Genomic DNA, 23,652 nt, shown 5'->3' with positions numbered 1-23,652 from the left:
GCCTGACCCTGGCCAAGTGAGAGCACTGCCGTGTAGTCACCGAGTTACCCCTGCCTAGTCATGCCCAAAAGGGAACACTGTAACTCAGTGCCCCATGATAGGAACAGTGTTTGTCACTCTCTCTTCAGACACCTCCATTTGTTCTCCACACTGTCCATTTTTCACCCTGTGATCCTGTGAATAAAGGAGCTGGCGAGCTGTGGCCTGGACATCCCTTCCTAGCGCAGAGGACGATGCCTAGCATTTAACCATGCGGTGCCTGTGTGGAGCCCCTTCTAACAGGAGCCCTGCACCCGCAGGCAACCTGCTGCGCACCAGGGTCTGAACAGCAGACCTACATTACTAACCACATGGGTCTCTGCCACTTGAACTAAGTCCTCTCCCTGGCAGTTGTAGCAGCCTCAATAACCTCTTAAGGGTACCAGTTACTAGAGGGGGGCATAGAGTAGATAATACTTTTATGCATGTGCTTGTGAACTGACACAAAGCTACTCCAAGGCACATTAGAACCAGTGTGAATCCCTGCATCAGGTGCGACAGCGAGTTTGTGTGGCATGATCTTGGGTTGCTGTGGGCAGCATGGAAGCAAAGTGTGATTAAACGTGCACAGGAGATTGTCTTTGAGAAGCAAAAGAAAGAGACAATTTACCACTTGTGCTTGTGGGCTGTATGCACCATTGTGTTAAGCCGGTGTAGGGTGGGAACCCATTTATTTACAGGAAAGGTGAGCGTGGTGTCCAATGGTGAGAGGAGGAGATTGGGAACTGGATCTCTTGGGTTCTTTTCCCAGCTCCTGTAAGGTATGCACAAAAGGAAGAGCACAGCGACACAAAAGAGAATGCGTGGTGGTTGAACTTTTTCAACAACCTCCCCACTGCATTCCCCTGAGGTGGTCATTTGTAGACACTCCCTGTGCTTGCTGGTTGGTTGCTGAGGATGACATTTCGTTTTGGAGCCCAGTTTTTGCACAGACCCCTGAGTCTCTGCTCTGTGTTACAGGTGTGCTGTGTGTTTGTACTGACTGAAATAACAAAGAATCCTATGTTCTCAGAAGAGAGAATCTGCATTTTGACACGTGTTACACTCAGTCATTGATTCCTTGTGGGACTCTGAGCAAATCACTCAAACTTTCTGTGCATCAATAACCCCTTCTGTAAAATGGGTGTGATACTTCCCTGCCTCACAGGAGTGTGGGGAGGCTTCATTTGTAAAGCGCTTTGAGATCAGCAGATTAATCGCACTATTAAACTACCCCAAATCTAGAAAGAAAAGGTGCGAGGTGACATGTTCTTGTAACATGCCAGGAAACACAGAGTTGTATTCAGAATGTGCAAAGCAATCTAAAACCTTAGAAAATATATTTGTTCAATATGTGTTTACTCCTTCAACAAAGGGATCTCTAAAATGAGAGAAGATAAACATTCTCTAGCTGGGCAAAGGTCACCAGTTGGGTACGTCAGGGTCAGCAATTGAGAACACACTTGTTTATAAGAACTGATTTAAAATGTTTATTATTTGATCAGCCAAGTAAAGAAAAGGTCAGCTGTATAAATACATGATACCTCCTAAAAGGCCAAGATAAGAACAATTTAGCCATTTAAATGGCTGAGCAAAGCATAACCACGGCTTTGTTCTTCTCCCTGTCTAGGCAAAGAACCAGTCACCTCCAATTGGGTGTTGTTCAGCTGGCTCACTTACATTTGGGATTAGCCTTGGCTACACTATTCTTGTACTTGTTAAGGGTGGTATTTATGTCTGTTCCTGTATGAGGGCATTAATGGGGAAAAGGTGCTGAGAGCTCTTCTCACACACTTACCCCAAGAGGCAGGTAGAAGGGGAATAATGGCTCAGTGGTTAGATGCTAGCTCAGAACTGGGGAGACCTGGATTCAATTTCTTGTTCTGTTACAGGCTTCTTCTGCAACACTGGGTAAGTCACCTAGTCTCTCTGTGCCTCAGTTCCTCAACTGTAAAATGCGGATAATAGTGTTTCCCTCCATCACCAGGGTGCTCCGAGGATAAATACATTAAAGACTGTGAGGTGTTCAGATACTATAGCCATGTAAGTACCTTAGATAGGCATTATCTGGCGCAGAGCGTGAGGGAGGAAGAGCCAATCAGTGCTACCCCTTGTTAAGCTTCCCATGAAATCGAGATATCAACCCAGAGTCTTAGGATAGCTGAGAAAGAAATGAACAGGAACTGTCAACTCTGAGGGCAGTACACTGTATCAGGATGGCACTAGAATGGGAATCAGGAAACCTAGGTTCTATTCCTGTCCTAGTCACTAACCAACAGTGTGACCTTGGGGAAGTCACTTCATTTCACTTCTATATATCTCTGTGTGTCCATCTGCGAAATAAGGCACCTGAACAATGCCCATGAGGCACCATGGCCTCACTATTTCAGTTTTTGATATTTTGCTGAAAACTTCTATTTGTGGGTATTTTGTGTGTCAGCAGAATGTTTACATTTTCCGCAGCATGCAGACCCTTGTAGCAAAATTTTATTTAGTCAAAACCGCACTTTTCCATCAAAAAAATTTTATCTGGAAAATTTTCAACCAACCTCACTAGCTCCTCCTTGATGTGTGTGTCCAGTCCCCATTACTGTCAATCAGAGTTATGCTTGTTTATCAAGAGAAATACTAGCACCGCCTTTAAAAATGATCATGAAATGGATTCAACTACTAAAAAGCCCAACACAGTATTGTCACTCATTAGGGCAACCCTGGATTATATGGCTTGTGATCAATGGTACATTATGATCCATTTTTATTGCATAAAAGCAGGGACAGCTAAATGCAACAAATGAAAAGGGAGAGTTTATATTTTTCCTGTCTTTCCATAAATGCAGGTTTTGTTCTGATTTCTAAATGCATGAATCACTACTTTAATCAACAGCATTTGCTATTAAAAGAATGCTGTAATTTCTCTCTCCCTAAGGTACAAATTAATTGAGACTGATTAGCTGAGCATTTGTTGTTAAATCAGATATAGCACACAAGCCCTGAAGTGTTATCAGATCAGACTATTGATTTTCAGACACTGCTATTATTCACTCCAACGCAGACACTCTCCTTTATTGGAAGCTATATAAGAAAATCAGCAAACGCTTGTTGAGTAACATATGGAAATAAACAATTTGGGGCAATTTGTTTTTCTATTCTCCAGACGCTCAGAAGTAATAAATATTATAAACAAACCAAGCAAACAGAATAACGAATCCAATATTGATTAGGCTGATATCGATCCTTATATGTATAACAATTCTGGAAAAACACAAATGGGAAAATAAGAAAACAGAAGCACATACAACCATCTGTGCTTCTCTTGTATATACACCCATTGTCTCTTGCCTTCTAATTAGACTGTGCATTCTTCCAGGCAAGACTATCCTTTTGTTAGGTCTTTGTACATAGACTAGCACAATGGGGCGCCCTGGTCTCTAATAACGTCCCTTAGGTGCTACTGTAATACAAGCAACAAGAACAAAAAGACCCCCAACACTTCATTACAAGAAGTCAAAGTAGAATGAACATTCCTATGAGCAAGTGCCGTGAACCACAGCTCTGTACACTATTAGAAACTAGTAAGTATACAACTATCTTATACTCACAGTAAACCAGACTATAAGCATGAAATTGATCTCATTCACTGTGCTGGCCCTCTGCATGGATGAATTTCACCCTTGAGTCTGTGCTACTAAAGTTATTAACTAGAGATGGGCCTGATCCACAACCCTGAAGAAGTGACTCTATAACTGATAGAGCTAATCATCTGGTGAGAATGATGAACACTAGACCATCATAGATGGGTATTATCTATTCAGAAGAAAGAGAGCAGCAAAATGGCCAATGCAGATTGGGGCTACAGATGTAGAGACATCAAAAGCAGGGAAGTGACTGTGGTCCCATCTATGGGTATGTCTACACTGCAAGTGAAGGTCTGATTGTAGCATAGGGAAGCAAACTTTGCTAGCTTTAGTCTAGCTAGTACAGGTAACAATAGTAGTGTAGACATGGTGGCACAGGTTAGCAATCAGGGTATGTACCCAGGCTCCCCAGCAGGATACTGGTTATCAATGACCTAGATTAGAGATGTCTATCTGTGCTACAATCACACCTCCATATGCAGTGTAGACATACCCAATAATGGCTTCAGTGCAGTCATACCTGGAATATTGTATTCAGTCCTGGGCACCATATTACTAGACTGAGAATGACAAACTGGAGGAAAGTCAGAGATGAGACAAAAAAATAATAATAGGGGGCTGAAGTGATGAGCAAAGATTAAAAGATCTAAATCAGAGCTCAACGAGCTCAGCTAAGCAATGACTAGGCTGGACATGACAGTTTAAAAATATTTGTAGGTTGCTAACACAAAGAATGGAGAGGAAGTATTGAGGGCAGTACCAGAGGGGAGAGCTAGGAGTAAAGGGATAACTTGGGCTAAATATCAGTGGAAACTTTGTGACAGCAACAGCTACTAATTTATGGTGCAGTCTCCCAAAGGACGTGCTGGAAGACCAGTCTCTTGGAGCACTTCAAACTAGATTGGACAAAGGACTGGGTGAGGCACACTGCGGAACAAGCTTGCATTGGCGGGCAGAGGGACTGGATGAGTCCCACCCACCTATAATTCCTATGAGTGGTAATGATACAGGTGAGACCTTGCCTGACTGAGAAACCACCCCGCTTGATCTCCTACAAATGCCGGCCTCTCGGAAACAGGAAGTCGCAAAGGTGCCACTCTAGCTGTAACTGCCTCAGTGTACTCCGTTACACTACCCACAGGCTCACCCCTCATTGGGCTGCTGAGGAGAGCCTTATGTTACTCCATAGAGGTCTTCTTAGTAGTCAGGAAGCTGCCTGTAACTGCTTGACCCAGAATGAGAAGCAGATGTTTTGCTTGCTGCCCCTTGGCATTGTTATCCAATCTTGCCGAATTAACTACTTTTTCTTTATCCCAGTCAGTAACATCCTAGGAACATCAGACTCTCTAGGACACTTAAACCTACCCTATGTCAGGCTGTTTCCCTCTGGCAACAGAAAGGTTCTAGCATCTTGTGCTGCATGTGAAATGACACCACACTCAGTGCACTACCTGTATCTAATTTAGAGCCTGCTCCTTTTCTCTGTCTCCCATGTGCTACTTATTAATTAGAAGAGCTCCCTGTAAAAATTCACCAAGCAGTTATATTGACCTCCATCAAATCCTTCCTTAACACTCACCTCTGCCTTGGGATCTACAACATACTCAGTGATGAGGCAACTGGAATGCTGTAAGTCAGTGGTTCTCAAACTTTCGTACTGGTGACCCCTTTCACACAGCAAGCTTCTGACTGTGACACCCCTTAAATATATAAAAAAGTGTTTTTAATTTATAACACCATTATAAATGCTGAAGGCAAAGTGAGGTTGGGGTGGAGGCTGACAGCTCGCGATCCCCTGAGGGGTCACAACCCCTGCTCTAAGTGCTGCTTATTATGCTAATTATAATCACCTCACCTCACTTATGTTTCGCTGCTTTACCCACCCGTTGCCTGTCATCATATGCCTGTAACCATTTGGGGCAAGGACTGTCTCTTACTAGGTGTTTGTACAGACCAGCAGTTCTCAAACTGGGTGTCGGGACCCCAAAGTGGGTCGCCAGGGCTAGGGTCAGACTTGTTGGGGCCTGGAACTGGGGCCAAAGCCAGAGGCCCACTGCTCAGGATTGAAGCCAAAGCCCAAGGGCTTCGACTTTGGCCCTCCTGCCCAGGATGGTGGGGCTCGGGCTTTGGCCCTGCCACCTGGGGTAGCTGGGCTCAGGCTTCGGTCCCCCTTCCTTGGGTCGTGTAATAATTTTTGTTGTCAGAAGGGGGTCGTGGTACAATGAAGTTTGAGAACCCCTGGTATAGAGCCTAGCACAATGGAGTCCTGATATCTGTTTTCAGAGAGTTTAATGCCAGAAGGGACCATTAGACCATCTCAATGATCTGTCATAGGCCACAGTTTTTAACCCACCGCTTCCCTTGGTAGCTTGTTTCAATGATTAATTACCCTCACTGTTAAAATATTTTGTGTTTTATGCCTAATTTGAATGTGTTGAAATGTAGATAGAGTGGCTAACACAAGTGAGACCCAATCTGTGATTGAGGGCACTAGACACAGAACAGTTCTTCCTGGCCTTCCAATCTGTGAACAACCCACCTATAGGGATCTGATGGTTAAGTCCACTGGCTAGATTCTTGAACTGCACTAAAAGCCTCCTGTCCAAAAAAGGCACAAGCATCCATTCCCATACAGAATATCACCAACCAAAGAAGTATGCATGGACTCCCCTGTGTTCACAGATAGGGCTGAAATTGGGTTGGCACGTGTAGCCACAACATTCCCATGGTGATTCAATGTGACAGTTGCTATATGACACAGTCCATACCCTTGAAAAACGTGATGAACTCCCCACTCCCCTGTATTTTTCCAGAACTACATGCAGCTCTGCAGATGGAAAAATGTTATCGTGGCTTAACCTCTGCTCCCAAGGCAATACATTTGCTCAGTTGTAGGAAGATTATATAAGGGTTTAAATAATCTGGCTTTAGATAATTACGCCAGCTTTTAGATGTACTGGGTCAGAGTTTAGATAGTTATAGCAAAATTGACAAGGTAGAAAGGTTTTTAATCCTCTGTAGTTTTTGGTGTGTTTAAGTTTTCTCTGTTTTCGCATGGGCACACAGCCAAAGTGCCTGGATCCTACACACCCTGAGTCTCATTTATTTTAATGCCATGTATGAGCACGGACTACTTGCTTAATAGGGGGTTGCAAAATTGGACCATGTTACTTGCTGCTAATGCTTGCCTCTTCCTTGTAAGTCTGCCTTTTTTCTGGTATCACCACCTAACCTCCTCTCCCTAATAACAGACGTCACTTAGCCCTGGTCTACACTACGGGGTTAGGTCGAATTTAGCCGCGTTAGGTCTATTTTAAAATGAATGCGTCTACACAACCAACCCCATTCCGTCGACCTAAAGGGCTCTTAAAATCGACTTCTGTACTCCTCCCCAGTGAGGGAAGTGTCACTAAAATCGACCTTGCTGGGTCGAATTTGGGGTAGTGCAGACGCAATTTGACGGTATTGGCCTCCGGGAGCTATCCCAGAGTGCTCCAATGTGACCACTCTGGACAGCATTTTGAAGTCCAATGCACTAGCCAGGTACACAGGAAAAGCCCCGGGAAATTTTGAATTTCATTTCCTGTTTGGTCAGTGTGGCGAGCTCAACAGTACAGGTGACTGTGCAGTCCCCCCAGAATCGCAAACGAGCTCCAGCATGGACTGAAAGGGAGACACTGGATCCGATTGCTGTATGGGGAGAAGAATCTGTGCAGGCCGAACTCCAAACAAAAAGAAGAAACACTAATATATATGCCAAAATCGCACAGGGCATGGTAGAGGGAGGCTACAACAGGGACACACAGCAGTGCCGTGTGAAAGTTAAGGAGCTCAGGCAAGCCTACCAAAAGACAAAGGAGGCAAATGGTCTCTCTGGGTCAGAGCCCCATACATGCCGCTTTTATGATCAGCTGCATGGCATTCCGGGGGGAGGCCCCCACCACTACCCCACCACTGTTTGTGAACACCTGCAAGGGGAGGAGTCACAGGCAACAGGGAGGAGGATTTTGTGGATGAGGACGAGGAGGAGGAGGAAGAGGAGAATGCGCAGCAGGCAAGCGGTGAATCCGTTCTCCCCGGCAGCCAGGACCTTTTCATCATCCTGGAGCCAATACCCTCCCAAGACGGGATCCCCGACCCTGAAGCCAGAGAAGGCAGCTCTGGCAAGTGCACATTTGTAACTATAGTACAGGTTTAAAAGCAACAGTGTTTACTGTTTGATTTGCCCTGAAGAATTGGGATGCATTCGCGGTCAATACAGCTACTGGAAAAATCTGTTAACGTGTCTGGGGATGGAGCGGGAATCCTCCAGGGACATCTCCATGAAGCTCTCCTGGAGGTACTCTGAAAGCCTTTGCAGGTTTCTGGGGAGGGCTGCCTTATTTCGTCCTCCACGGTAGGACACTTTACCACCATGCCAAGCCAGTAGCAAGTAGTCTGGAATCATTGCAGCACAAAGCATGGCAGTGAATGGTCCTGGGTTTTGGTCGCATTCAAGCAACATTCGGTCTTTATCTTTCTTTGTTAGCCTCAGGAGAGTGATATCGTTCATGGTCACCTGGTTGAAATAGGGGAATTTTTGTAAGGAAACAGTAAAAGGACCCCGTTCATGCTGGGTTGTTTGCACTTGGCTAAAAGGGATCACCCCAGAGAATAGCCACACTGCGGGGGGGAGGGGTGAAGGGATCATCCCAGAGAATAGCCACATGGTGGGGTGGGGGAAGGTGTGTGCTGCACATCCACCCGAAAACTGCAGCTGCTCCTTTTAAATGTGAAACCCAACCGGCATTGCTTGCTATGGGAAAGGATGGCGCTGCAGTTTGAAACCATTCTCACATGTTATGAACGCGGAAGAAGCCAATCCCACGTACCAAAAGGCTTACCATGGCTGCCTGGAAACCAAATTCTGTTGCCCAGCCTTGTGTGATGTGTCACCATACCGGCAGGCGCTCAATATAAAAGACAAAATGCGACCTTGTACCTAAAGCTCACGTGCTATCTGCTGTGAATTAGTTGATTCCCTGTGAAAGAGTCTCCCTTTTGTTCTCAGAAATGTATCATCTTAAATTTTACTCTCCCTTTTTATCTCCCCCCAGGTGCAAATGTTTCTATGCTCCCTTTTTCATCTCCATCCCTGAGATTATCGCAGATTAGAAGGCCAAAAAAACGCACTCGCAATGACGTGTTTTCCGAGCTCATGCAGTCCTCCCGCACTGGTAGGGCACAGTTTAATACATGTAGGCATTCAGTGGCAGAGGCCAGGAAAGCACTAAGTGAGTGCAAAGAGCAGAGGCAGGAAGCGATGCTGAGGCTAATGGGGGAGCAAACAGACATGATGAAGCATCTGTTGGAGTGGCAGGAAAGCCAACAAGAGCACAGACCCCCACTGCATCCATTGTATAACCACTGCCCTCCTCCCCAAGTTCCATATCCTTCTCACCCAGACACCCAAGAACGTGGGCGGGGGGAGGGAGAACTCCAGGCACCCAGCCACTGCACTCCAGAGCATTGGGAGCTTAACCCAGAATTCCAATGGGCTGCGGAGACTGTGGGAACTGTGGGATAGCTACCCACAGTGCAACGCTCCATAAATCAACTCTAGCCATGGTATTGAGGACGCACTCCGCCAACTTAATGCACTTAGTGGGGACATACACAATCGACTGTATAAAATCGATTTCTAAAAATCGACTTCTATAAAATCGACCTAATTTCATAGTATAGACATACCCTTAGACTCTCCTTGCCAGCCTGGGAGGACGGATGTGTGGACAGCAGAAGGCACAGAGTGAAAAGGCTCAGAAGATACATTTTTAGGTGGGATACACAAGAGGGAGCCATGAATGTAACAATACCTAAAACACTTTAGGATCCATGATCCTAGCCTCACCGATGTCAGTGGTAAAACTCCCTTTGGCTTCAGCATGGCCAAGATTTCACCCCGGATGTACATGAAATCACTCACCCATCACTGAAATGCCACTGCCTAGAGGCTACAAAGTGGCAGACTTTGCTCAGAGAGAAGAGAGCAACTTATCATGCACCACACTGGCTAATCTCTCATGATGGACTATAAAACTAGTGTGGAGCTGTTAAAGTGTATTATGCAATAAATACATCTTTAGAGAGTGACTAGTCTCTATGTTTCTGGAAAGCAGATACTGCATTTAAAGGTTCAGCCATTCGGTCATTTTCAGTTACTTGCACTTCCATCTCACAGTGTAGCTGCCTCTACCATTTGGCTTTCATGGGGCAAATCCTGATTTTAAGGATCTCTGGAGTTCACAGTCAGCCAGAGCTCCAAGGTCCAGCCAAAAGGCAATTATTAATCTCTCTGTCCCCCGAGCCCATGCCCAGGGGGCCGAGTCTGTGAGCAACCATTGTTTTTGTTAAAAACGACAGCGGCCTACATTTACTCAAAGGCTTGGAATACTGCATTAGAAGTAGGTTCAGGAGAGTAAATTAGTGGGGGGAGTTCAGGTGAGACTGGCAAAGATGCAAATGGAGTTTAGTACCAGCCCCACCACATGAAATATAAATATGCATACACAGCCATGGCAGAGCAACAGCAAATTCGATATTAAGATTGCATATGTCTTTCCACAATAAACCCACCCTTTGAGTACATCATAACTTTCTCAAACTTTCACATTTTGGAGCTGAAATATACCCTGGAGTATCATTAAGAGACACTGTCAACTTGAAATCTAGATAATTTAAAAATAAATTATTTAAAAGTAGTTTCAGGTGCCCCCATATCTTTTTTTTTTTTTGTAATTTTACAATGTCATTTTCCTATTTTTTCCCCTCTGGGCCACTATTATGCCTAAGGGCCCAGATCCTCAAAGGCATTTAGACACAAGACTCCTATTGATTTCAATGGGAGTTAAGCTCTTAAATAACTGAGGATCTGGGTCAAGATCCACACAAACAACATAGAAAACTGACTAATTAGCTACAGGGAATTAGTGAAACGGACTTGTGGTGGGGGCCCTCACCCCTGCAGCACTCCCCTGGCAACCCAGTGCAGCATCACCATAATATCTGACTTAGTTCCCTCTAGTGAGCTTTCAATAAGTCCCATAAAGCTTATGTATATTGAACGGTACCCCGTCACAGGTCTGTCTAGTTTATTTAACCCAAAGGTAGAACATTATACAAATAGGCCTCCACCTCAGCATCTCTAACTCAATATGGAAGAGGGCTGAGTTAACCCCCAGTGGTCAAACCACAACAACCCTTTCTCAGAACAGCAATGGCTAGGTTTTGCTGAAGTCGGCATTCATAGCTCCTCCCTTGCAGAGCCTATCCCACCCAAGGAACATTCTTCCTGGGTTCTCTTTCCTGGTAAGTCCCCCTCACCACCAGCCCTTTCCTTGGGACCTTTCTCTTTCTGTGTTCTACAGACTGTTCCTCTGCCCAGGAGCCCCTGTTCTCTAGCCCCCACGAAGGCTATGTCTACACTACGCAGCTTTTAGCGACATGGCTGTGTCACTAAAAGGCGCGCTGTGTAGCCACTGTTTGCCGGCTCTCCTGCCAACAAAAAAACTTCCACCCCTAACGAGCGGTAGCTTTGTCAGCAGGAGAGCACTCGTGCCAACAAAGTTCTGTGTACACTGGCGCTTGTCGTCAGCAAAACTTTTGTCTTTTGGCAGGGTGTTTTTTTTAACACCGCTGAAAGACAAAAGTGTTGTCATTCAGTTACCAGTGTAGACATAGGCTAAGTGTGTTTGGGGGGCGGGGGGAGGAGGAAGCGGGGGTGGAACCTTCCTTTCATCAGGCCCAGATGCTTCTCTACCTAATTAACTTTTTCCCAATTACTCAGCGAATTATTTAGTCCCAGGTGAATCTGAGCTGCCTCATTCCTCCTTGTGGAGCCTGGCGGAGGTAGGCTGAGCCCCCGATTAACTCAGAGGGTGAGTTACCCTCTGACATGACTACACACAAAGTAGGGCCAAACAGGAGAAGAAAAGCTGAAACACGGGGAAGTATCAGTTGTTCTTTCTAACCTTTCAGCTACAGTAATTTTAGGTGTTGCTTGTAGCAACAACAGAAGGTAAAACATATTAGAGAGAGAAAAGTGTGGGGGGGTTGGCTTATATCCCTTTAATTCACACACTGACTGGGAGGCACATTGCACATAATGAAATTTTGTGATGTAGTAAGTGAACAGATACACACACGCAATCAAGGTTACTGAATTACAAATGTACTTTGTTCTCTCTCCCCCTGCCCTGCCCTGTCCTGCCCCAGGGTGTAGTTCGTCATAGTTTACTAGTTAATATCTTGGAAAAATCTTAGCAGCATGACACCTCACTAAACACTTTGCTGAGAAGTGGGGAGAAGTTTTGGTGGGAACGAACATCAGATTTGTGCATTAGTGGAGTGCGAATTACACCTGAGAAGAGTGTGTTGTGGGGGAAGGGACCTTTAGGTTCCCCCATCCTCCTGCTGCAGATGCCCAGATTCTTTTCCTTTCAGATGGGATTTTCTAAGAAGCCAAAGGACATAAGCACTCAAATCCTATTGAATTTTATCAGCAGTTGGGTGCCTAACTCCCTTAGGTTCATTTGAAAATCGCAGCCTGCAATCATAGTAATTGGTTTACACTGCTTTATGTTTTCAGGAGATTTTTTTCAAGGGAAAGAGGATAGAAATTTAATCTTTTTAAATTTGACATTCTCCTGTACTTTTCTAGCTCTCACGAATCAGGCAGCCCTGCGAGCACATGACCCAAAGCCAACTCTGCTTCATTGGACTTACTCCAGAGTTATAGTGTATCTGACATTGGACCCTAGCCTTCTGAGTAGAATGTAAAGAGCAAAGGATGGTACAAGGTGCCTATAAAATGGAAATGTACCAATCTCATATGACAGCTTGTAGCTCCTGCAATCCGTGGGATTTCTGCCATTGACTTCAATAGGAGCTGGAATGGTTCCTGGTTCTAAGAACTGCAAAGAGAGGGGGAGGGAATCTGAAATAAAAACAAATAAAAGCTTTTGGAATAATGCTGATACAACAGCAGATTGATTCCACTGCAGCTTTTTTTCTAATGCATTTTTAAAAAAAGAGTGGGTAACAAATTGAATTTGTCTGGTTTACAGGCCGAACACTGTTCCTGGCTCAGAGCAAAGCACAATAAAAATGTCATTTTGCATGACTCTTAAAAAACGTGACATGTATTCCCATTCTCTTTGGATTACAGAATCAGTTTATTTAATTATCCCAGCCTATTATAAGCTTCGTCAAAGGAAGGAACAACAAGGACAAGGGGAAAAAATAAAAAATAACCAAAGTCTGTGCTCTTGAAAGCATCGTGTTCCAGAGGAGCAAGAGCAGCCAAGGGCTGGCTCATCCATCAAGTGCAAACATGCAATCAAGGCTTGGCATTGTCTGAATGTAGGGCATAGGCAGTACTTGAAGACAGCAGCAATGGGACCACCAGAATACCAAATGTTAGCTATTTAGTAGATATTTGTTCTACAGCGATTGTTCAGCAGTGCTGGCCATGCCAAGACTAAGTTACCTCAGAAGACAACACAGGCATATAAAATAATCAGAAGTAAACATGAAAGCGATGGAAAAAATGCATGTTCTTTCCAATTATTTCCCCCTTTTTAATAAAGCCATCTGCTCACATTTATTTAACTGTGATGGCACTGGGTTCCACCACTGTAACTGGGAGAGGTCCCATTTTTTCCTATTTTAAATATTTCCTCATGATTAACCAACTGAGATTTTGTTTTGATTGAGCGAGAGTGGTTATATTGGACCCATTAGCAACTGCACAACAAATGAGAGTCTTTAACCTGCAAGATTTAAAGACATTTTGGAAACAAGTTACCAAAAAGTCTCTCTTAACAAGGGTAATTACATCCCTGCTAAATGCAAATTCATGCTAATGAAAGTCATAATTAAATTTGCAAGTATTAGGAATAAGGAACTTGCAAAAAAGACTGTAGTACCCTGTCATATCATTGTAGGGACTTGGGCTAGAGTAGTGAACAGATTAACTCTATTAATGCAACCAAAACTTGGAGAAGAGTTATGGGTTCCAGTTCTGATCTTGACTACACCTGTGTTAAAATCAGAAGAAACTCTACTGAAGTCAATAGAGTTACATGGTTGGAAGCGAGATCAGAATCAGGCCTTCTGAGTTTTGTCACCCTACTGAGTGATTGGACAGCCAGTGTATTACATACTCTTCCTATTAGGTAAACCAGTCCCAAGTGCTCGAGGTCCACTGTAGTTCAAAACCCACTTGGGGTGTCATTTTGTAACAGCTCCATGACTGAATACACACAGACATCAGTGATCAGCAGAGATAGAATCCTTCTGAATGATGTCTTCCACATGCACACGAAAGCAAACGTGCACATGCATTCCAAATGACCTTATTTTAGCTTAGCCATTCTAATTGGTTTCCTTACCATACAGAATGTGGTAGAGATGGTTAGGACAAAACAACTGAAATCATATCACCCATAAAAAACAACTCCATGCAACCTGTTATTTATCCTTTTCAAATGATAAAAGCAACAAGGACCTTGGTGCAGGGATCTTATTGGAACTAAATGACCCAGAGAGGTTAATGGGATGAAACTGCCCAAGGGTCTGAAATTAAACCAAATGTTCACAACTTCCAAAACAGCAATTTTCCAGTTAGGCTACAGAGACTGCTGCAACTGGTCAGCTAATTAGCAAAAATGGGCCTGAACTAAAACCATGTCTGAAAGGGCCCTCTTCCCCACCCCCCCAAACTATGGAAAAGTCCAGATTTCACAGCTGGTCCATACAACCAAGACCCCCAGATTAAAACAGCCGCAAAACTGAGCCAACATCCAGATTCACATGTTTAAACTCAGGTCCATGGAGCCTCTAACAAGTGGTATCTTTGACATTTTAAAAACATTTATTTGTATAAATCTGCTGATTCCACACAACATCTAACAGCCAAGTGAGTCCTTGAAGGTGTGATCATTCTAGCACGGTGTGTAGTATTTTTAACCTGATACGCTGCTGTCAGGAGAGAGACATGTGAAGGTTCTACAGAATCAAGCAGAACTAGATTTTCCCCTCCTCAGGTTCCTTGCGCAATGCCAATGAAACTCAGTTGAATTAGTCATTCACTCTTAATGAACTTGATGTTATTTTTTCCCTCTCTCAACTTTGAGCTCCTCGGATGGAATCCTTACTACCCAACATGAAACTTCGGTACGCAGGCTTTGTGGCAGTGACATACAAAAAGGAGGTGGGAATGAAATTCTCCTCTTTGCCTGCAGAGCACCTCTGCTGTCACCTGACAACTGCTACTCCGTTAATGGTCAAGGATACATTTGTCTTACATGAGGTTTTTGGGCAAAGGAACTGCGTAGGTCACGGCCCAGTTGGCCAATGGCCACACCGCTCCATGCTACTGCAGATTGTGCTACCCTTAAGCAGTGCTCTGGGTGCAGTCTCTTTGTATAGCATCTCTGGAACTCACAGGGAAACCCTGGCAGTTACACTGTTCTGGCAGAATTCGATATTTTTTTTTCTTTCGGTAATGTTGACTGATAATATAAAAGTTTATTTTTAAGCATTTTTAAAATTTGTATTGATTTAAATTTTCACAGTTGTGAGCAATTGGGGGTGGTTCAGATAATAATTATTTAATGACAGTAGACACTGAGATTCACAAAGGAGAAGCTTTATAACCATTTAAATATACTTATATCAAACTCTGCTAAGTTCTCAAGCAGCATTTTCCTTACTTTGCCTATCTGTACACTTCAATTTTTATCGATGGAAATATTTTTTGTCAGTTTATGTATATGGTGAAACCAATGTTTACTGACATTTATGGATAAAAAATGTTATCCTTCCAAGCCTACCTATAGTCAAGGCCTTGCACACCTGGAGTAGAGAAGAGGCAGGATTTCTCTTGAAGGCCTATTACTCCAAGCGCAGCACTAAGCGCAAAGCCAGGGGGGATGGATCAGCGTTCATGTCGCACTCCCAGTCTGTACCCGGCCCAGGCTGGGCAAAAATGATCCAACCAGCGGACCAAATTCAGTGATGAATCCTAGTCCCATGCCACCAGAGGCATGTTGTGCATACGCTAAGAAGACGACGACCACAAAGCCAACTCCAGCTTGTGAGATGACTGGGTCAATAAATAAATACACCAGAAATATTTTCCCTCCCTTTCATAGTTTTAAACGGACACAGAACAAGCATTATAAGTCCTGTTCCCGCCACCATGCCCAAGTCATTAGGACTGATTGGCAGATTTCTAGAAATTTGGCAGCATTCTTGGGTCGCTGAATAAAGTGCCAATAGGTTCGAAGAGAGTAGAGTGGGCAAGGGCGAGGTGGGACTGAGCCACCCAATCTGGGTCTGGAGTTCAACAGATGCAGAACTTTTGCAATGGCCTATTACAAGGAGATAGGTTTTGGTTCCGACCCACATCTAGCTAATGGTAAAAACTCCTTACAATGTCTTCATAGCTTATGTCTAAGGATTCTGCCGGCATCTGGAGATACCTTGGGTTATTCAGTGTGAGACGATGATCATTCCTGCATTGTTCAATGAACCTTTCCTCTTTAAAGGTATAGTGGGGTGGTCACCCCGCACATGCCTGGAAGGGCTTAAAGCAGCCCAGGAGAGGGCTGTGCCAGAGAAAAGCTGGGCTTATGGGGAAAGCAGCCACAGCTGTAGCCAGTGCAATCAGGGCCCAGCTGGCCCTTATAAGACGGCAGTGGGCCAGAAACAGACAGAGTCTCTTCTAGCTGTGGGGGGAGATGGTCCTGGCTGCTGGGGAGCGTACCAGGGTATCTGAGATGAAGCAGGGCTGGGGAAGGCCAGAGGAGCTGGGAGGCTCCAGACTGGAAAAGCCCCAGGCTACAGGCTTGGCAGATGGCCTAAGACAGGGTACTGGGGTTGCAACAGGGCTGCCCAAGGGTAGGAGGAGGCAGCAGGTCCAAACCCCCCTTGCCTATGATGACTGGCTTATACAGACTGCAGTAGCCCCCAGTGAAAGGGGGCTAGATGGTGACTGGCAGTAGCCCATAGGCTGAGGCAGAAGCCCTTAGGCTGGGGATAGAGGGTGGGGGGGGGTTCCCAAGGAGGGGAGACCCAGATCTGTGGGGTATTGCCTGGAGGGGCAGCACCCCACGTAAAAAGGCACTGGGGTCCGGGAGGGACATGGGGGCCCAGCAACGGTGAGACACCGGCAGAGGGCACTCTGGAGCTGGTAAAAAGAGCTAATTCCCAGACAGCCAGCAGGAGGTGCCACTGGGTGAGTCCCCGCCCCGTGACAAAAGGGCAGTACTGATGATGATAAGCAGCGTTCAACATAACCCATGCTCTCCCTGACAAGAAAAGGAAGTGAGACAAGTCAGAACGGAGCCTGGAAACTTGGGAACTCATTTACACCTAGGCAAAGTGCATATAAGACACTACTACTGGTCTGAACCTGCACAGGTATAAATGACTACCCAACATGCAAGGGAATGGAGTCTTTAGACCAAGGGAGAGAAGACACACTTTCCATTTACTTACCAGGCCCTGGTGAGAAATAGCTACAGTACTGGTATGCTTTTAAGTAGCGCTTTCCCTGAAACTACACTTCTTGCTTCAGTTAATTGGAACTTGGTGAAACAGAAATTCGACTCAGAGGAGGTCCCCACAGTTGCTTTAGTCGCCTGTCCTGCATTCCTTACAAAGAAAAAAGTCAACGGGCCTGAGGAAGGAGAGCAAGATCAGGCCCTGAGATATCACTGAGCTCATCAACTGTGCAGGAGAATCATAAACGTGAGGGACTAACCACAAGTTCTGGCAGGTACCAAATCATAGATGTTGCTGAAGGAAATGAACAACGGGACCAATTCGCCCATCCCCTGCCAACACAGAATTGTTCACTGCAGGGGAGATTTTCAAAAGCACAAAGGGCAGTTATTACCCAGCTCTCATTGGCATTCCTCACCGAAAGTCAGTGGGATTTGGGCATCCAGATTGCCTTTGCAAATCTCCTCCTATAATGCTACATATCCAGTCTACAGTTTTATGTCCCAGCTGATGGGGCTCCCCTTGCCAGACATCAATGCAGCCCAACAGATCTCTCACTGTCAGGGTTTTTTTCCTCCTTATTAATTTCACCCAGTCACCTTTCATTAAACCCCATTGTACTACCTCAAATATTACCTCTGCAACTTCAGCGATTACATACTTCAAATATTCATCGGCTATTGTGTCCTCTACTGCACTGGCAGTTAACCAAGCCATACGGAGTTTCTTCTTTTAAAACTTTCCTCATCGGTCAATTGCATCAGTTCCCAATCATTTTTGTTGCTCTTCTCTGAAATGAACTCCTAAATCTGAATTGCTTTTCTCTGAATACAGCTTGTCTATATCTTTCTGGTCCCCAAAACTGCATACAGATTCCAAGTATGGTCTTCTTCATTAAGACATATTTATTTTTTATGTAAAGTGCACACAATTTTTGCTAATTATTTGGTATCTCATTTTTTAAAAAAATATATTTTGCTTTTCTTAAAATAATTCTATTTAACTACTACTAACTTGCTACTTGACCAAGTGTGTTAATTTTGAGGCCTAAAAAACTTGACATTGCCCCTTTAAATCCTGAAAATTGGTATTTCTAAAGGAAGCGCCATACCAGGACATTCTACAAGCATCAGTGGAGCTGTCAAAACAAAGACAATTTCAGCTGTAGCAAATGGCAGGGAAAGAGCCTTCACACACCAACTCATGGGCTTAAAAGTTTAAAGTTTTAATTCAACTCATCATAAAATATTAAAAGAAATAAAATAAAGAAAAGAGTAGTGAAAGGAAGAAGCTAATGTTTTTGCAGCAACTTGCCAGCTTCTGAGCTGTTGCAGAAATTTTAGTTTCTTCTCATTAGATTACTCTTTTTGGATCTTTGCCTGAAATTCACCTCTGGATGCATGTGCACTTTCCACTGACTTCAAGCCATTGGGCTTGACTTGGAGAGGTTCTGAGCAACTCCAGCCCATACCGATTTAATCTGGAATTGTAGGGCCAGATGTTCAAATGAGCTCAGGGCCAGATGATCAAGTGCTCAGCTATTATAATTGGGGCCAGATTTCCCACAGTGCTTGGTACCCAGCAGCCCCCACGGGGACACTTATGACCTGACTTTGGAAAGAACTGAGGCCCCAACAGGATGAGCTCTTTTGGAAGACCTAGCCATTTATTTAAGTACCCTAATGGGAGCTGAGCTCTGGTTAAAATCTGGCCCTGATTGTGGATGCTAAACTCTCTTGAAAATTTGAGCCTTAGATGTTCTTGTGTTAAAGTAAATCAATCTTTAAGGTTAAGCAACTGATGTAGCATGACATGGAAGGGAGTGTGATATGGATGCAGATAGGAGTCAAGACCCTTGGGTCCTTTCCCAACTCTGCTCTGTGATTTTTAGTAGAAATTGGCCTAAACTGTAAAATTCAAATCTGGATTTTGAACAGGTGGACAATGGGACAGTGGGGTTGAGAGCTGAGGTTTGTTTCTATTCATTATAGAAAAAGTGCCCTGACTCTGAAATCCCAATCTAGGTTCAGATTTCAGACTCCCCCCAACCCCTGAGTCTGGGGGGTGTTTGGATCCTGGATTTTGATTGTGACTGATCTGTAGCATTTCGGGGTGATCTGAAGGTGAAGGAGGCTGCTTGATAAATGCCAATTGCGTGGCAGCTCCAAATACAAAGGCAGCTTGCAAGACAGCACAGAATCAGGAATGAATAAAGGAAACCAAGAGAAACGTTAAGGAGACTTGAGCAGAGTGCTGAGTGCAGGAGGGATGTAGGAAGCAATGAGATCAGAGATGTAGGAGTGGTACTGTGGAGTTCTCTGAAGATGAAAGCTTGAACTGAATGGGAATACAGAAGGGGAGCTGGTGATTTAAGAAAGGGAAAAAGTGGTCTTGGCTGTGTTTTGGATAGATGCAAAAGGCTTGGTGTAGGCGTCAGTGGGGAGGATGAATTTGATGTTTTTAGTGGAAGGAGCAGCAGGAGGATTTAGTGACTGCTGGGATATGAGACAGAAGGAGCTAGGATGACCAGACTGAAGAGGTAGTATCAATGAGAGCAGCAGGAAGGGAGAGGGGCTGGGATTAAGATGATGAACTCAAGAGTTAATTATTCACCATTACTAGATTTGATATTCTCTGTCCTGCAGAAGCATTTGCAAATGTCTCAACATCCAAGGGGGAAATTTAGTAACTTGATCAGAGATGGGCGTGAGATTTAAGACTCCAGATCTGAACAGCCTCAGAATTTGGAGACCCGGATATGAGTCTGAATTCTGCAGCCTGAGCTCATCTCTGTGGTTAACTGAAACATCTAATTATCTGATGCAGTGAGTACCTTTGAAAAGGTTCAGAAGGATACTTCAGTGATAACCACTGTACAAATGCTTAGAGAGATGAGTTTCTTTGTCATTGATCAATCTCAGTGATGAACGTGGCCAGCTTTTTCCACCAGCATCTTCCAGTAGTGGAGCGCACTCCCTTTCCATGTATAATTATCCTAATTAATGCCTGCTTGCTGTAATTCACATAAACAAGATACACTGCCAGGAATACACTATTATTAAGCCTGATTTTTTAAAAACTGTATTTACAGCATCAGTCACAATATGCAGTAGCTATCATCCGCCATTTTGTTACTCAGCTGGAGGGTCACAAGGGAGGGAGGGGCTAGACCGGAGACACATTTGGTCGGGAACAGCTGCAGTCTTTTAGAGTACGTGACTGATATACAACCTGCAAGTTCTCAGATCCTAGACATCAATCTAAGCACATTCCAGCAATGACAAATCACCAAAAAATAAGCACTAAAAGGGCGAAATTTTCTTGTCATGGAGTCTTGCAAGTGAAATGTTCTTTAAGGGAACCAATTCTGCACTAGCCTCTACGGGGTTGGACCTGACATCTTTTATAGCAATTCACTGCCTACAGATATAGCAGCTGGGAGATGGGTTGCATTTATTAATTATTATTATTATATATTATAGTAGAGCCTAATGGACCCAATCAACATGGGAACACAGTATGAGACAGTCTTTGCCCCAAAGAGCTTACCGTCTAAATGGACAGGACCAACAAAGGATGGGAAGTGAAACTGGGGCACAGAGCCTTGAAGTCACTTGTCTATGGGCCACCCAGAAGGTCCGAGGCAAAACTAGGACTAGAACAAAAGGTTTTCTCCAGCCTAGTCTAGGGGGCCTATTCACTGGACCACAGACCCTCTTCATGTCAGATGGTGCTGTGCCTACCACTTGCATCCTGGTCCTTGTAGCAATTCAGACTAACCAGGAATGTCCAGGGAATGTTGCTGCTTCATTCAGTATTTTCACAGGGAGTGACCCTTAGAAATGGGCAGAGTGCTAAAAGAATGGAGGCTGTGAATGTTGTTGTTGATGAATCAACACTACTCAGCTTCAGATTAGACATAGCTACCATGAAACTGTCATAAATATAAAGGGAAGGGTAAACCCCTTTGAAATCCCTCCTGGCCAGGGGAAAGCTCCTCTCACCTGTAAAGGGTTAAGAAGCTAAAGGTAACCTCGCTGGCACCTGACCAAAATGACCAGTGAGGAGACAAGATACTTTCAAAAGCTGGGAGGAGGGAGAGAAACAAAGGGTCTGTGTGTCTGTCTATATTCTGTCTTTGCCGGGGATAGACCAGGAATGGAGTCTTAGAACTTTTAGTAAGTAATCTAGCTAGGTACGTGTTAGATTATGATTTCTTTAAATGGCTGAGAAAGAACTGTGCTGAATAGAATAACTATTTCTGTCTGTGTATCTTTTTTGTAACTTAAGGTTTTGCCTAGAGGGGTTCTCTGTGTTTTGAATCTAATTACCCTGTAAGGTATCTACCATCCTGATTTTACAGGGGGGATTTCTTTATTTCTATTTACTTCTATTTTTATTAAAAGTCTTCTTGTAAGAAAACTGAATGCTTTTTCATTGTTCTCAGATCCAAGGGTTTGGGTCTGTGGTCACCTATGCAAATTGGTGAGGCTTTTTATCCAACATTTCCCAGGAAAGGGGGGGTGCAAGTGTTGGGAGGATTGTTCATTGTTCTTAAGATCCAAGGGTCTGGGTCTGTAGTCACCTAGGCAAATTGGTGAGGCTTTTTACCAAACCTTGTCCAGGAAGTGGGGTGCAAGGTTTTGGGAAGTATTTTGGGGGGAAAGACGTGTCCAAACAGCTCTTCCCCAGTAACCAGTATTAGTTTGGTGGTGGTAGCGGCCAATCCAAGGACAAAGGGTGGAATATTTTGTACCTTGGGGAAGTTTTGATCTAAGCTGGTAAAGATAAGCTTAGGAGGTTTTTCATGCAGGTCCCCACATCTGTACCCTATCGTTCAGAGTGGGGGAGGAACCTTGACAGAAACACATCCACCAGTGCTACGCATCTGCCTGTAGAAGGTATGGAGGTGAGGTAAGGTCCAGATGGGAATTCCCTCGGCATATGGAAAACATTATACAGCGTAAGTAGCAGAGTCATATTGCTATGACCAGCTTTAAGTTTACGATCCTCTCCTCTGACTGGCAAATACAGCACTCTCCCGTCACCTGACTGTACAAATAACTAACATATTCCAGAATGCGTCTGTATTGGAAGCTCATAAAACAACAGTTAATCTATAGCACACAGGCCTCTGTTCCTATGCCTGACCCTGTCATAGATTCATAGATTATAAAGCCAAAAGGGACTACTGTGATGATCTAGTTTGCCCTCCTGTATAACACAGGCCATAGGATTTCCCTGAATTAATTCCTGTTTGCAAAAGAGCATCTCTTTTAGAAAAACAGCCAATCTTGATTTTAAAATGGCCAGTGATGGAGAATCCCCTTGCTATATTGCTGCTATAAACCCCAAATTGCTGGTAATACCTCTGGCTCCTTTCTTTTTAACCTTCACATGTTCAATACAGTTTTTGCCCTTCCATGGGAATCCTAACTCTTTGAATTTTATGTGCTTTGTTTTCCTGTTGCAGAGCAGGGTGTTTTTATTCAACACCACAATCTCTTGACACCAGGCGGGAATCAGAAGGTGTTAACGTGATGTCATTTTCCAAAGGTGTATCCCAGGAGGAAGCATTTACTCCTGGCATCTCTCTTTCCGCCAGCACTGGTTGTTATTAATCCAACGGACAACTGCTTGGGAATAACGGTAATTCTGCTCCAAAAGTGGTTAGACAACCATCATTATCTTGTACTCTGACAGGAAGATGATACTCTTTAAGTCAGTTACTTTACATATTCACGCAGCACAGTGTTATTTGGAATACATTTCTTTAGAAGTTACCCTTCCTTAGGAAAGGCATTTGCTTTGTACACGTCTGGCCAAGACACCTATTTCTAAAGGTAGGAGCCTCTTGTTGGGCTGGGAGGTGGTAGTGTGCAATGATTGAACCAAGGGATTTGTAGTCTGCATTCTTGGCTTCTATTCCTTCTTCTGCCAATAATGTGCTATCTGAGGAAGGGTCTTTACGGCAGCATACAGACTGGCCAGTTGGGGAAGGAAAAAGAAGAGTCCCAGCTACAGGTCACTGCACATCCCTTATTTCTGGGCTTGCTTTATTTCCAAAACCAAGACTCAAAACCAGAACAAATCAACTCCAACCACTGGGTAAATAACCACCCAAGGTCTTTCCAGGTACAGCCAGCAGGAAAGGAGAAGGCACAGCCTTCCTCTGCAATAGCCACCTTACATCATTTCCCCTTTTTCTTTTATAACCCCACCCAGATCAGCTCTGTGATAGGCTGGAATGGAGTAATTCCATGCAGGCTGGAGCGCATTTACACCTTGCCACAGGGATGAAATCAGCAGCTGCAAAGAAAGAGACCAGTTACAGACCAACAAACAACATCCTACTTTATTGACCTACTGCACAATTAACTAGTCATTGTACCAGAAACTAGTTGGGGTTATTTTCTTGTCAGCATCAGCAGACATGTGATATTTTGCTCTC

At 44.3% G+C, this 23,652-nt stretch overlaps 1 protein-coding gene across 6 annotated transcripts in view; it reads right to left on the bottom strand.

Moving 5' to 3' along the window:
• MAPK4 (mitogen-activated protein kinase 4) overlaps window positions 1–23,652 on the bottom strand; it is a 156,129-nt gene that overhangs the window by 34,050 nt on the left and 98,427 nt on the right. The window contains exon 1 of one of the 6 annotated variants that reach the window (XM_084627805.1): window positions 12,514–12,581. The exons of 4 other annotated variants lie outside the window; for them this stretch is intronic. In XM_084627805.1, the coding sequence (XP_084483931.1) occupies window positions 12,514–12,564 (51 nt within the window). In that variant the 5' untranslated portion in view covers window positions 12,565–12,581. Of the gene's footprint in view, window positions 1–649; window positions 749–12,513; window positions 12,582–23,652 lie in introns of those variants that run through there. One more of the 6 variants, XM_084627806.1, reaches the window with a different exon arrangement.

Source organism: Lepidochelys olivacea (assembly GCF_965140295.1).
Source record: "Lepidochelys olivacea isolate rLepOli2 genome assembly, chromosome: 5".
Taxonomy (NCBI): Eukaryota; Metazoa; Chordata; order Testudines; family Cheloniidae; genus Lepidochelys; species Lepidochelys olivacea.
This window is presented reverse-complemented; position numbering and strand designations above follow the sequence as displayed.